The 14,983-nt window shown below is 34.2% G+C and overlaps 1 protein-coding gene across 1 annotated transcript in view; it reads right to left on the reverse strand.

Annotated features, from left to right (window-relative positions):
* The window catches only part of LOC103514529 (nuclear factor 1), an 81,993-nt gene extending 68,790 nt beyond the window's left edge, over window positions 1-13,203 (reverse strand). Inside the window, exon 1 of the mRNA XM_008479424.3 lies at window positions 9,924-13,203. Within this exon, the coding sequence (XP_008477646.3) occupies window positions 9,924-9,995 (72 nt within the window). The 5' untranslated portion in view covers window positions 9,996-13,203. The remainder of the gene's footprint in view (window positions 1-9,923) is intronic.
* Window positions 13,204-14,983: the final 1,780 nt, after the last annotated feature.

Consider the following 14,983-nt stretch of genomic DNA (forward strand, 5'->3'; position numbering starts at 1 on the left):
CCATTTTATTCTAGCAATCTTTACTATTTCCTACAGATGTCATTGTTCAAACAGACAACATGGTCTTTTCAATTTGCATAGTCGTTCCTGAGTCCTCAACATTGGTTTATTCATGATCCATCATGGTTGACTAAAATAAGAAGTTGATGGACACCCGCAGAAAACGATTTATGATAGCAAAACTGTAGGAACGAATATAAGGGATTTTATAAGTTTACTCTGCGATATCAGAGACGAAGTTTTTACTTGGGCGTTGATGATTGTGTATTGGAGAAGAGTTCTAATGTTTACCTAGATTCCTAGATACTGATCAATATTTTGATGATAAAACGGAATGCAATTCAAAGGTTGACGATTTCAAGCAAGAGACAATGATTTATTTTGAAAATTAGAATCAATAACGTCGTAAACGTCTTAAAACCTTTACACCTGTTCACAAAATACAATAATGAAAATGATCTAACGTAAATTGTACGAACACTCCAAACCTGCTAAAGTAAATTATGGACTGCCCTTAGGCGAAATATTAATATTGACAAGAAGGTAATTATGCCCTAGCTATTTTTTTCCAATCCCAAGAGAGGAAGTGGGTAAATCACTTTGGTTACTATAATTTTCCTCCTCAGGAGTAAGAAGAATCAGGATTGAGGGAACAGACACTTGGTCAAAATGGCACCAAAATAGGGGATAACCATTGATGATTCCTTACAGGAATTCTTCGGCCCGAGAGGACCAAAATTTGACATTGGCACCCTTAAGAATCTGTCTTAAGCTCTAGAAAGCTATTTATTTTCTCTCGTTCTTGAAAATTCTATTGGCCATAAGAACTTATAGAAAATGTGGGTATCTTCAGAGATGCGTTCACTTTCTGATCACACTGTAATATGCTGTAAGCACCAAGTATAGCCATGGATATGTTGTCGCTTTATGGACTCTCATTACCGTGCATATATAGAAACTGCAAAAGTATTTTATTGAATATGGTATATTATAGATGTCAGCCAAATGGATCATACATTACAGTCAAATGGATCATACATTACAGCCAAATGGATCATACATTACAGTCAAATGGATCATACATTACAGTCAAATGGATCATACATTACAGTATGGTCAAGTTCTTTTTTCACACAGTGAACCTCATCTCGAAATTCATTCATTTGCTCTAAAGTATTTTTCAAGACTTCATTTGCCAATTGTATTAGTACATAAGTTCTTCTGAATGGCACTTATTGACTAATTCACTTCCTTAAGGAGCAAATTCTTATGAACATTTTTGGTGGATGTGCCAACACTTCCGAATCTCTTAGACATTCATGAACATGAATTCAGTGGATGTCACGACAGCTCCAAATCTCTTTTAAAATCCATCACTATAACTAAATTAGTAGATGTGCTAACACTTCAAATCTTTTTAACTCATTTGAACTTTTTAGGGGACGTTTTAACACTTCAACACTCTCGTAGATTCTACCTGAACATATTACATACAATATGTAGTAGATGCGACGACATTCCTAAATCCGCTATACTCAAATATCCGGAAATATGCATTGCCAATTGCTGAGAAAGTCATTAGTAGACTTAGAATCCGAAGTCGGTTTTTTTTTTTCTATTACATGTTTATTTATTTATTTTATTCATTTCCTCCTTATCACTCATTAAGAAAAAAATATTTCCATCAATAATACGCTATACGCTATGTAGGTAGTTACTTAGAAGTTTTATTCAAATCTTCTAACGACTTTGAATTAAGAACGAGTATTTACATCAATCCTCCAAGTGAGCATCCTGACACTAGGTTTATCTTCTCCTCTCTCCTCTCTCAGAACAAACCAGCTCTGAAAATTGCAAGACATACAGTATGTTTTGCATGTATTTATTCTACCATATTCTCGTAAGGCAACAAGCAAACTTATTAGCACCAGTACCTAGAACTCTAAGAGTTGTCTTGGGGTTTTGTTTCTCATTATCTGAACACAATTTGTACTTGTTTATTGTCAAAAGAGACAGCGTAGAACAACGAGTACATTTTTCGTTTCATTCAACTTTTTTTACATCACTAGGAAGGAGCTACAAATTTTGCCTGATGGCTGATGGAGGACATGAAATTCTAATACTTGGCCTAATATTGTGCCAGAAAACATGTTTAGTCTATCCTCTGCTTCAGTACTTCACTAGCTTAGTCTGTGAGATAGTTTTGAAAGTAGAGAAGATCCAGTTGGAACTATGACCAGTGGCCTTTTCCTTAAAGGATCTTTACACTTTGGTATCACTGAATAAAAAACTTTATAAACACTGCCTGATCGTAGTTGCTGTCTCGTCAAAATATTGTGAAATGTGAAGAGCAAAGTCAGAAAGGCAGCTCAAATGGCCAGCCATGCTTCAGTGTTTTCTCAAAGGTAGAAACCAGTAACAATAGATTGATCCAATTCAAACTGACTTGAGTTACCAGAATTTCCCAGAACATCGCTTCGGTTTGACTATGATGAGTACCATGGATTCTGGTTCAAGGGCTCTTGCACTCAAGTGTAGGATATCTTCAGACAGTCTTTTTCCGAAAGTATAACATCGGATTCCGGATTAATTCAGAAGTCCTACTAGAATCTTTATTCCCGCTAACTTATAACTGCAAACGACCTTGTAATGATCTTTCCTAACCCACTGAGTACTGATGCTAACATACTCAGACGATACCATCATATTAGTCGATTCAAATGACCAGCAAACCAACCTTTCCTGGATAAATGTCACGATACCATGATAAACATCTACAAGTAGCAAACTAGCAAATGACCTAACATTGGATAATAAAAATGAATCTATCGATTTCTTTGATTTCTTTAGTAGGAGTCGAAATTCAGTAGAAGTAGAAATGGATATTGATTCATCAGAGATATTGAGTAAGCTGGTTTTTACTTTCCTTATCCTTCTATTTATGTATAGTAAGTGTTTCAAGTAGTATTCTGTAGTATAGGAAATAAATCTTTTAATACCGAACTTCGTGTGAATTGGTAGGAATTTGTCTCCCAATGAAAAGAAAGAGGCTTTTTGGAGAACTAGAGATTGACTGTCTCCTATATCCCCCTTTTTTTGGTAGGATATATCTCAGAGTGGAGAAAAAAAAACCTCCACTTTTTGTGACCTTTCTTCAAAAAGTTCTAACATTTAAAGAGGAGACAAAAAGTCTACTGATAGTAGTTCAACTTTAAGGGACTTTAAGAGAAAGTGCAGGTTGACTATAAGTATGCAAAATTCAACCAAGTACGATGCACATTGCACACCTTGGTCTCGAAAAAATAATAAAAAGTAAAAAGTGCACAAGTGTTAGGTTTTATATGTCAGTATACACTTTAATCTACATTAAAAATAGGTTGGTATAGAAAAAAGTTTGCTTCCTTTTCCCATACTATATTACTATCACAATGACTTGGTAGATAAACGAATCTTAGCTGCACTGGAACTAAAATTGACACAAATATCAAGACTTTACCATTTCTGGTAATAGTTCCAGTAATATATCAATAGAGATAGAGTCAAATAATCATGCATGACAAGTATGATCTATTACCTTTAGGAGATTAAAGCCACAATCCTATCCAATTGATCAACAGATAATATTATTTCTAATAATACTTTAAGTCCCATAATACTCCAAGTTATACAGTGGCCTTGATTTGAAATAGAATTAATACAAAATATTATGTATAATATACACCTTATGTGTCATGTGTCAATGTTTACGAAGTATCCAGGTAATTTTCACACATGGAAAATATCCTACTTACAAAACACCTCAGATTTTTCTATTACAAGAATCCAGCACAACTCTGCATTGTCTATGCTCAGAATTCTACAAGGTGATAAGAACTGCATAATTATATCTATTATTATCTATACCTATTGTTATGACTTGGCTGATTATTTCTTTTAAATCAGTCTTTAATCTTTAATCCACAAAGAGTTAAAATATTCAGTTTTTTTGGATTTCTATAATATTCAGATACGGCATTTGTGTCAGTATGAACTTATCATACCATAGTTCAGTTTATACCGTCATTCTTTTGTTGTTTCAGGGAGATGAATATTCTTAGGGTTTAGGTACTATAATAAAGAAAATCTTTCAATAAGCGCAAGGGTCGAATTGAGGTTTTCATGGGTAGGATTATCTGATGTTATCCAAGTAAGAATAAGGTTGTAGCTATAGCTGAAAAAGGTAAAGGGTGTGAGCATCTTAATCAAGTCACCCTGTATCCTTCACTTTATCACTCCATATCGAATGACTAAATCTTCAAGTTTAATATAGAACAATAGAAATAGCTACAAGACAAACTCCGCTATAGCGTTCAACTTGGAACGTTCATAAACATGGTGAATACTGGAACAAGACCCAAGACTGTGTGTGGGCAACGTGCAATGCAACTTTACAAATGGTGCACATTGATATTTATGTCAATTCTCAAATGTACCCCCACAAAAAACACTAATTTGTGGCAGAAATGTAGCCAGTTGAGTTCATTATCATTTGGACTTCCCTCTCTGGGATGATAATCTCGGATTGAATTGGCTCTTGACTAATATTTACAAGAACGTTCTAGGTAATGGTCACGATTGTTTAAATAATTTACTAAATAATGGTTATTGAAGCAAATAATAAAGTCATAAACTAACAGAGTTATAAAAGTAGTATTTGTATCACTAATAATATAGTCTGGTGTTGCAGGATCATCACATGGACTAAACTTATCTTATGATATCTTGTCTATTGTTGATTCAAACAAGAGTTTTACTTTGAATCCAAATCCATTTGGATCTACACCTTTTGTAGTTCTTCAATCGTTTCTGAATATCCTGCCAAAGTTGTATCAAGATTTCTGCACAATTGTCACTCTCTGGAGTAGAATTCTAAACACATTCAACCAGAAGATAAAGAAACAGTTAAATCCAAGGGAAAAAAAACTTCACCTAGCAATACTTACCTATATTTTTTGACGAACGTAAAAAAACATTTATAAAAAATGTTGTTTTAGACAGTGTCTTTGGCACAATATCAAATCTAATAAAACTTTTTTCTGTAAGTTGTATATCAGTAATGGCTGTACGTACAGAATCAGCTGAGCGCGATGTCAATGTTGTATTGATTCTACCTTTACCTTTACCTATGTACTAGCTAATATTGCATGTGAACTGGACACCACACATGGCATCTTCAGTACCAGCAAGCAACTCAGTTCCTGAGTAGCTGGGCCTAACTGAGTTGCAAGACCTAGAGTAAAGTGAGCATTTCCATCTGTGTAGATTGCACTTTTAGGTGCGAATTTCTCTGGGAGGAAAATCTTCTGCGCCACTGCAGCCTTCCTTGAAACCTCTCATATATTTTATTCAAATTTGTCTTTTTTGGACAGTTGAAAAATATAGGCAAATGCGCTCATTTAGACTGATCCAATCATGTCAATGTATCCTACTTCAAGTCTTCCACTCCATGAAGGCGAAGAAACAAACATACCAAAGAGGCAAAGTTAAAGATTTTTGCCCTTGTATGAATTTGTTTCTGCTTGGAGAACATTAAACATGTTCTGAAAATAAATATAAAAATCTTTGTTCCACTATGTAAAGGCGTATTTCAATTTTCATTTATGGTCAGATGGGATCAGAAGTACATTTTTTTTTTTTTTCAAATGCAAGTGCTGTTGTACTCTCATGTTTGTACCTACGTACGTTACCAAAGAAAATGTACTCTTTGTAGATAAATTTCTATTCAATGGTGTAACGTATTGAACATTGACACTAGAATCACTAGATGTAGAGCTGAACTGCTCATTCATTTGGTACAAACTTAGTATCCGGACAGAACTGTGGAAAGGTACTTACTTTTTCAGTAAAAACTTGATCCAAGATAGTTACGGTCCGAATTCATGTTGGACTGTTAGAGTTAATATTGTCTATTGAGTATGCGTAAATGCTGTTCTCGCACATACAGATACTACCGAGCAAACGTCTAAATGTTGACCAACATACATGATCGTAAAAAACTGAGGGTTAGAAAACTCTAAACTTTGAATCTTATTCTTTTACTAAGTCTTTTCCCACTCAAGTGCTGGGGTCAACAAATATCGAGTAATATTAGAATTCGGTCTGCAGGTGATATATTTGAGAAAATGCCTAAACTTACCATTAATTTTAGTCACCTACGAAAGTACGAAACAATACAGGATAAGTCGATCGAATTCACTTTCGTTGATTCAAAAAATAACTTGAAAAAAAAAAAAAAAAAACATCTCCAAAATGTTTTCCTACAGCCAAATTTTAAATCAATACGAATGAGCGCCAGTCGTGGACCTGACCTATCCTAACCGGCAGAATGTGCCAGATAATTGGAATTTTAAAGTAGTTCCAAAATTTGAAAGAGTTTGTTCATAAAGATGAAACGGTGGGCAGAGAGTACTGGGTGAAGAGGAAAAATAACATTCAAATAATATCTGAAACAGGTTTTGAGCGACGTAAAGTAAGCGACGTTATTTTTGCATGGAAAAAAAAACAAAAAAAAAAAAAAATCGTCCGTCGTTGATATCCCAAGCGACGGAGTTTACTCGGTGAAATTGCAAATCTATTCTGCATTTTCAATACCTCAAAATTAAGAATATTTAATTTTGAGGTATTCAATTTTTTGGTATCTTGAGATACAAAACCTCAACTATGTAGGTAATTAGGTAAGTACCTAAGTACCTACCATGCCTGTGTGGGTACTTACCTACCCATATAGGTATCTGCGTGTGTTACATTGACAGCCCAAAAATAGCATTATAACTGTACCTAAATATTTGTACAGGGACACAAAAATGTTTTCACATAAAAGTATAGAGCGGGTTGAAATACTTTTAACAATATGTGCATCAACTGAGCATTCTATGCTACATAATTTATGGCAATATAGTAGATAATTATGTTGGTTATACCTGCCTAGGAGGTAATTACATTTATTACCATGTTTTGACGAAAACTTGGCCCACCCTGTACTTATTGTACTTGAAGTTCAGATAAACAAATTTATGACCCGGATCTGACAAGAACTCATTTTCTCATAACAGAGAAAGGAGAGTTTTACCGATGGGGACATTAACTAGAACTCCTCAGTACCTAAGTCTCAAGTGTACTAACTGTCAAATCAATCTCGGCTAGATGTTTAATGAGAATTGGTATAAATTGCGCTGATTGCACACACTGGCTCACCTCTGCTTATTATGCAAGGAAATGCTTTATATACCAACAGGTTACCAGTTGGATTAATTTGTCAAACATGATTAGACACCCATTTTAATTATAGCGCCATCAAAGGATTTATGAATTTGTTGCCGAACCCATCCCATAAATTATGCCTTTGATGTTTTTCTTCTTTCTGTTCCTACCTCTAATTGACTGCAAGGCTGATTCTGTATGTATAGCGTCCATACGAGCAAGAATGTAACCCATTGCCCGGCACACCGGCGATGTTAATGTCATACTGGGGTTAAGGGACTTTGGGGTCATATCTGGTTAGTATTATCAATATTACGTATATCCAGAAATATTGTCACAAATGGTGAGATAAAAATATATAGATCACTAAGTCCCAGCACTAGCAATACAAACACTCCTCAGTACTCGTAGTACGAGTATAGATGGGTTTTCATGCTGTCAAAACCTACATACCACGCAAACGATTTTGGAATTCCTTTGAACCTGTTTTACAAGTTGTGGCAATTTGTCAAAGTTGGTAACGTTATAATTTACACCTCAAGTAACAGGAATTAGGAAGCGAAAAAGCGATAGTAGACATCTCAAAGAACCACGTTTTATAGTGAGGTTTCTCTACCATCTCTGAATCAATTTATTTAGATTTTCATACATACTTTCAATAAATAATAAGCTCTGACCTAATTTCTCTTTTACTTACAGTGAAAACCAGGTTAAGATGAAATTTCCAGAACTGTGATTGATTGAAATTTTCATTTCCAAGTACAGTCAGATATACTAAAAGATCAAGTCCATGTAAAGTATGAATCATGGTCCTGTCCATAGATTTGGATAATAGAGAGCGACTGAAAATCTCGCTTAGAATAATATTAAAATATTGCATATTAGTGGAATAAGTTCCAGAGAGAGAAACAATCAATAAACTAATAGAAATGAAATTTGAATTCCATATATAACACTCCCTCTATCCATTGGAAATTGACAAAGTAATCATAATCAACTTACAGGTGGAACAAATAAACATTTTGTTCCAAACTTCTACCATATTAAATTTATAAAATTAAAAGCGCTCCAACAATTCAATTTTTTTCTTCTCCTTTTTTTTAGTTAACTTTTTTAATTTCAGTAAGTGCAATTTTCAGGCAATAAAGAAGTTAAAAATAAATTGAACTCCTGAGGGCATATAAGAGCCAGGATAAAACGTTAATTAGAAACTGAGAGAGAATAGGTGAGAATTTATAACAATGTGGCTATAGTGAAGTAAATTAAGTCAATGAATGCAGCAGCAACACATTACGGGGCATGTGGGATAGGTACAGTATAGTTGGAGGCTAACTATGCAAAGTTTAGCGCGGATATTACTTCTCATAATATTTATGCAAAATCCGCTATGTGCTACAAAACAAATGCGAAACTTTAAATTTGCAATATTGCACGGTAATGAGGCAAATCTTGAAAATTGAAAAGCGTAGGTACATTTGAATCAAATGACACATTGGTAATGAGAAGTAATAAAAGGTACAGCTTCACATCGAAGTTCTTTAAAATTTTCAAAACCCTTCATGGGTTTGATAAAACCAACAAACATAGCTGTACAAAATTCAAAGGTACACACACTAAGAGAAAATATAATAATCCAATCCAACCCAAAAGAACGTAAGAATGACAAGTGCCAATTTTAGGACAAAAAAAGCACATCTCCAAGAGGACAGGTGACTTTCAATCATTTAGTTTCTGAGAACTCTCTTCCAAACACACATCCAAAAACAAACATCAAGATGCAAAAATTCGAAATAAAATTCCCAAATATAAACGGTCATTTTGATAAAATCAATATAATCGATCAGTTTGTCAATGATATCAATTTACCATCTTTGCAAGAAACATTGATAATTCTTGAGTAATAATAATTGTTACCCGGATAATTTTACTGCAGATGGATTAACCAATTTTTATTGCTTCTTCGAAGACGTAGATTTATGCGGAAAAAGAGAGACAGTAATAATTTTAACTTATAATTATGTTTGTATCGATACATAAATATGGGGCTAAATGTTAAAGGCAAAAGTAAAGAAAAAACTCTGATTTTTCCCCCGGAGAGTAAAGTTTCCTATAGGTCAAAAAAATTAACATCTCTGTTAATTTTCAGTACAGAGGTAGATAGGTATATATAATCATAATAATATTTTTACTATGGCTTAAACAGTGATTTAAAAATCATTAAGTGCAAAATTTTAGTTTAACTGATCTAGGACTTCACTGTGGTGAGACTAATCAACATTTAGGAATAAACTGTCATCATAGTTATTTATAACATTCAGTTATTCAGATCTAAAGTGTCAACAAATTGATCTTTTAGTTTAAATTAGAGCTAATGCGTGAAAACTAAATGCTTGAAAGTTGGGGCTGATTTCGTGGTCACATAATTTCGCCACTGATTATTATGAACGAATGGATTATTTATACACGGGACTGTATTCAGGTTGGTATATTGATAATGATAAATCAATGTATGAGCACTGACCACTGCTGGACACACAAGTCCAAAAATATTCGCTTCGAATTCTACACGTAACATGTACGTCACTTGCACAGGTAGGTATTGCGCTTCCTAATTCTGCTAATGTGTCTCCCAATTGTATTGGATCACTTAACTATTGTGTCTGGTACATGCAGATTGATTTTACCTTGTGTGGATAATACTGAGGATGCCATGCTGGCTGATGATAGCCGTGCTGATAGGTTCCCGCTTGGTACATGAGATCTAGCCTATGCCACTACTTGCACTATCATAGTAGAATATGAGAAACACTTTACTTTATAGACATCACCGCGACCGACATAATTATAGGCTACACCAAAAATGTAACAAACGTTTCGAAAAAGTACACGACATTTATTTAAAAATATTTAAAACAAACTCAAGAGGAAAAAAGCGAGAAAAAAAAACGTGTACTTCAGAAAGTATTTTTTGAAAAACTCATTTTAATTAAAGAAAATTTGGAAGAAAATGAAAAAATCGAAACGCAGCCATAAAAAAAGCACAGTTTTCAGTTTAAAACTTATCACAAAGATACTTTTCGTCAATCTTTGTACAGAGTACAGAAGTAAAAAAAAGGAAGATAAAAAATCAATCACAATGCTAGCAAAAAAGTTATACCACGCCCTCCTATGCAATGTACACCAATAAGGAAGCTAAATAGCATAACTATTGAAAACTCCGCCTTTATATTACATTATTTATTTCTTGATAAAAATAGTAAATACATGAATATAATATATATTATATTAAAAAATAGTCAACTAATACGGTAATTAAATGATAGGTATGCAACACACTCTATGTCGCATAAATAAAGACGCTATATGTAGGTACGTAGTTTCTATTTCTGATGAAATATAGCAGAAGTACGAGTATGTCACTTTCTTTGAGACCCGTAGTGTGCAACACAAAGAAAAAAAAAATCAGAAATAATAACTAATACCGATGCTGAATCCAATGACATATGGCAAAAAAAATGCAGATATCTAATGCTTAGTTGTACCTATATGAGCAGAAAACAGAAAAAGCGACCGTAAAGAAAAATACATCCAAAATAAGAAACAAAATATATTATACTCTCACTTATTTTCGTGCAGTCAAGTATAAGGTCAGAATGTATCAGAAAGGCTGAGAGGAGATAGCCAAAAAAATTAGTGCACTTGACACATCCACCAACAATATTATACTTCTTGGTGGAGATGCCAAAAATCTCCACATGCGTTGGTAATAAAGTAAGGCTCTTAAACAGAAAAATGCATTAAAAAATTAACGATTTTGAAAAGACATAATGAAATGAACACGAATCAAATGGACCACTCGCATGTTGACGAAATAGAAGGTAAAAATCAAAGTCAGGCTGAGCAATTGGGGATTTTCTCACGTCTTTTAGGAAATTGTGCTGAAATGAGCTTCGATGAGACCCTAGCGAGTAACCAAGTAACGTAGGTACGAAATATATATATTATATATATCGTAAACGGAGATGCATTTTCACAGAAGAAATTAGGTACTTCCGGAGTACAAGAGACTCGTCACAAGCAAGTTCCCAATTCAAAGAATCAGAATATTACATCAACTATGTCCACTTAGTATATAAACAAACCACAACCAGATGCAATTTAATCAAGACAACTTTTTAATTTGAGAGGAACACTAAATTAGATAATCTTGTACTCGGTTATCATAACAAATCCGTTGAATTTTTTCATCCAGTCTTGCACTTTCGGTGTGACCTTTCAGTTCGGAATACATCAGGTACTTTGAGGTGTAAGTTCAATGTCCACCAATATAGTGTGACTTCACCATATGCAAACACGAGAATGCAATTCGAATAAAAATTGTGAATTCCAAAAGAATGAGAGTGAGAAAAAATATCATATTCAATTCTAAAGTCAAAACGGATCAGACAATCTTCTTCTTTCAAGGAGGTAGGTAGATGAAATTAATTCTTTGAATATCTGGGCAAAACTTGAGACGATGTTTTTATGTCAATGAGTTAGGTCAGTAGAAGCTCTGAGAAGTGAAGATCACACTTTGTATTGGAATAAAATACGAATACAACCATTAGGTATATTTGAATTTATCACTCGGAAAAAAAGAATAAAACAAGAAACAAGTTTTTGATTTCTGCTACAGTGGTGTAGAAGAAAATTACAAGTACGTGGGCGAGCTTTGTGACCCGAAGTTACCTCAAACTTGGAAGAATAGCATTTTGATTTTTTGGCCGGTTTGTAGAATCCTGTGGAAATTGAATAATCATATGAAGCACGCGGAAACGAAACGAAAATGAAACCTGTATGTTGAGGAATTTAAATTCTGCTTGTTTGATTTTTTGAAAACGTGTGGTGGGATATATTGGCAATATTTCAGCTCATGGTGAGAGCTACAGGTTTCATTGGCACAATCTAACATAGCAGTGAATATGCAGCTACGAGAAGAACATACACTAGACTTAAATCAACCAGTGGAAAAATCCTCATGATAAGAGAAAACTTTGGAATCAAATGCATCCACTTAATATTCTTTATGTAACCAACACTGAACTCTTTTGTGCAAGTGAGAAACTCTGGAAAATATACAAGAAAAGTACCTACTCTTAAAATTGGAGTATTCCACAATCTAAAATTTTATACATAGAAACCTTGCAATGTTCAGGGCAAAAATGGCATACTATACACCGGCTCATAAAATTTCTGTGAAAGATCAAACAGAATTTTTAGCACAGGTAAAAATACGAATAAGTTCCTAGGACTTTTTCGAGTCCAAATTTTAAACGAAGAAAATTTTAGTTTCAACACCACCAAAGACCTGGATTCGGTTGCATAAGTACTTAATCTAAGTCATTTAGGTCTCACTCATTTAGGTCTCGTACGGAATTAAAATTACACGACACGAGCTACAAGGAGAGAATGTCATCTAAATATGGAACATCAACACATCACATACTCCCTAACACATGGACGTGTATTTCCTCCCTAACGTCTTCCTTCGGTGATTAAAATTAGAGAACGCGTGCTCTCAATCTAACACTATACGAGAAGTTAATGACACAGACTTTGTGTTCACCGAGCGGCAAACACATTTTATGACTCAGATCTCAGGTTACACGGACGGATTGGGGAACGAAAGTAAACTGATGAGGCAGACGAGAGTCGAGAAGAGGATATGGCGTGAACGGAAGAAACTGTTTGGTGAAGATTAAGGACCTCAGAATTGAACTAAGAATTCTAAACGAGCTGCTTGATACATATTGGGGAACAAAGAAATCTGGTCAAGAATCTGAGGAAGCCGCCGGATGAGTTTTAGGTGTCCAAAAGCCTCAAAAGCGAAAGAATCTCTTCTTTAAATTTATTTGCACCAGAATTTTGTTCTAGCTCCTCAAACTGGTCAGTAAAAAGTTGAATTCTATTCTAGACATTTTAGGGGAAAACTGAAGATAGTAAGAATTTGCTGGCAGATTGAGATTCAGGCAGGGAATGAATTAAGAAGTGACTGAAGTCCTAGAACAACCAACCATGCTCCTACAAACTGGACCAATCTGAAATAACAGAAATTTGGGATATTACGTACGATATCCCCTGCTTCTAATCTTTTACTTTATTTAGACCGCATCGGACAGGCAGCTTTTACAGGAATTCCACGAAGAGCCAAGGAAACTTTCCAGACAACTGAAAAGACAAACACCAGACCAAATCCAGTACACTGATCAAGCAGACATCTGATTAATCGAATTGACTACCCAGACAATCTTAAAGGTTAGACTCAAATGATACGGTAATGTTCTGCCATCAATCACAAGATCAGCTCTGTAACCAATGAAGACGTTAATGTCAACTCAATAAAACCAAATGAAAGGTTCAGAAGACTACTATTAATAATAAAATTGCAAATTTGGTTGAGTTGATTCTACTGTAAATATGCGATCTTTAGGCAAAAAGTAATGTCCTATCAATTTTCAAGATATTGATGGAATTTTTTACATGGTTTTACTTGACTTGAGATCTCTGTTTGTCTGTATGTTTTCAAACTCTTCCTTTACATTCGTAGGAACGTGAAGGTGAGTTAGCAGTTGTCTAAAGGCTTCTGAAAGGTTTTCTTGTAGATTTACTATTCTACAGGACACAAACCCACCAACTTTACAGGTCTACCAAGAAATTTTCCTTTGTTTTTCATTGTAGATTCCATTGGTAAAGGTGGACATGTTCTCAATAAATTCTATATTCTTATCTGTCTACCAAATGAACCTGATTAGTGGCCGGTATCAATGGCTACTTTTGGGTGGAAAATATTGACAATATTATCAACCCTAAGGTCAATTGAGTGGTTACTGGTAAATTGGTCTGTACATACCAGAATTTAAGATACCTCAATGTAGAGTAAAAAGGCGAGAATTGACAAATTAATTAGATGGTGCACTGCATTGCACAGGGCATGGTACTAATAATTACCTACCTACTTGGTTTTCAAATTACTGACTTTACTATTTTGAAATACTTCTAACATTGCTTCGCGGATATACCAGCTAATGTCATGATTGGTAATCATGTCATCACTATTCGGACTAGGTAGGTACTTCCTATGATTTTATAATGGTATTGTTTAGAGTACAGAGTGCAAATAGAATTACGTGTTGAATAGCTCGTAATATCGAAAGTGAAAATAGATATAAATGAATTACACAATTTAATGTCACAGATGATAAGTTTTAATGATAAATTGGTTAGTGATTATTTAATTAGGTGTAATTAAAGAGTTAATAACGCAGAATCAAACACAGTTTTAGAATAACTTACAAAAGCAACACTTTATAGAACTTTAGTGAAAAGTAAAAGAAAACAATTTGAGTCAAACACGAAAACTGATGTTAAGTCAAAACTGATCTACAAAATGAATAAAATTGTCACAATATTGTACAATCATGCAGAACCCCAACAAACGAACAAGAAAAATTCAAAGAGCACTAAAAACACGGGGACGAAATGAAGGTATGATCGGCACCTGGCCTGAGGAGGGAGTTTGAAGATAAGTTGAAACATCAGCTTCTACCACCATACAGCTTCTAAGGGGCTCAGGAATATACATTTAATAATTTAAATTTAATTTCTCAAGAGTGAAAATTCAAGATGAAAAGTTCTAAAAAGGACACAATCTTTATTGTTTTCAAATTAAACTAAAAATTTAAAAGAATAAAAAGAGTTCGATAAA

The sequence above is a fragment of the Diaphorina citri genome, unplaced genomic scaffold (genome assembly GCF_000475195.1).
Source record: "Diaphorina citri unplaced genomic scaffold, Diaci psyllid genome assembly version 1.1 scaffold1163, whole genome shotgun sequence".
In the NCBI taxonomy this organism is placed as follows: Eukaryota; Metazoa; Arthropoda; class Insecta; order Hemiptera; family Psyllidae; genus Diaphorina; species Diaphorina citri.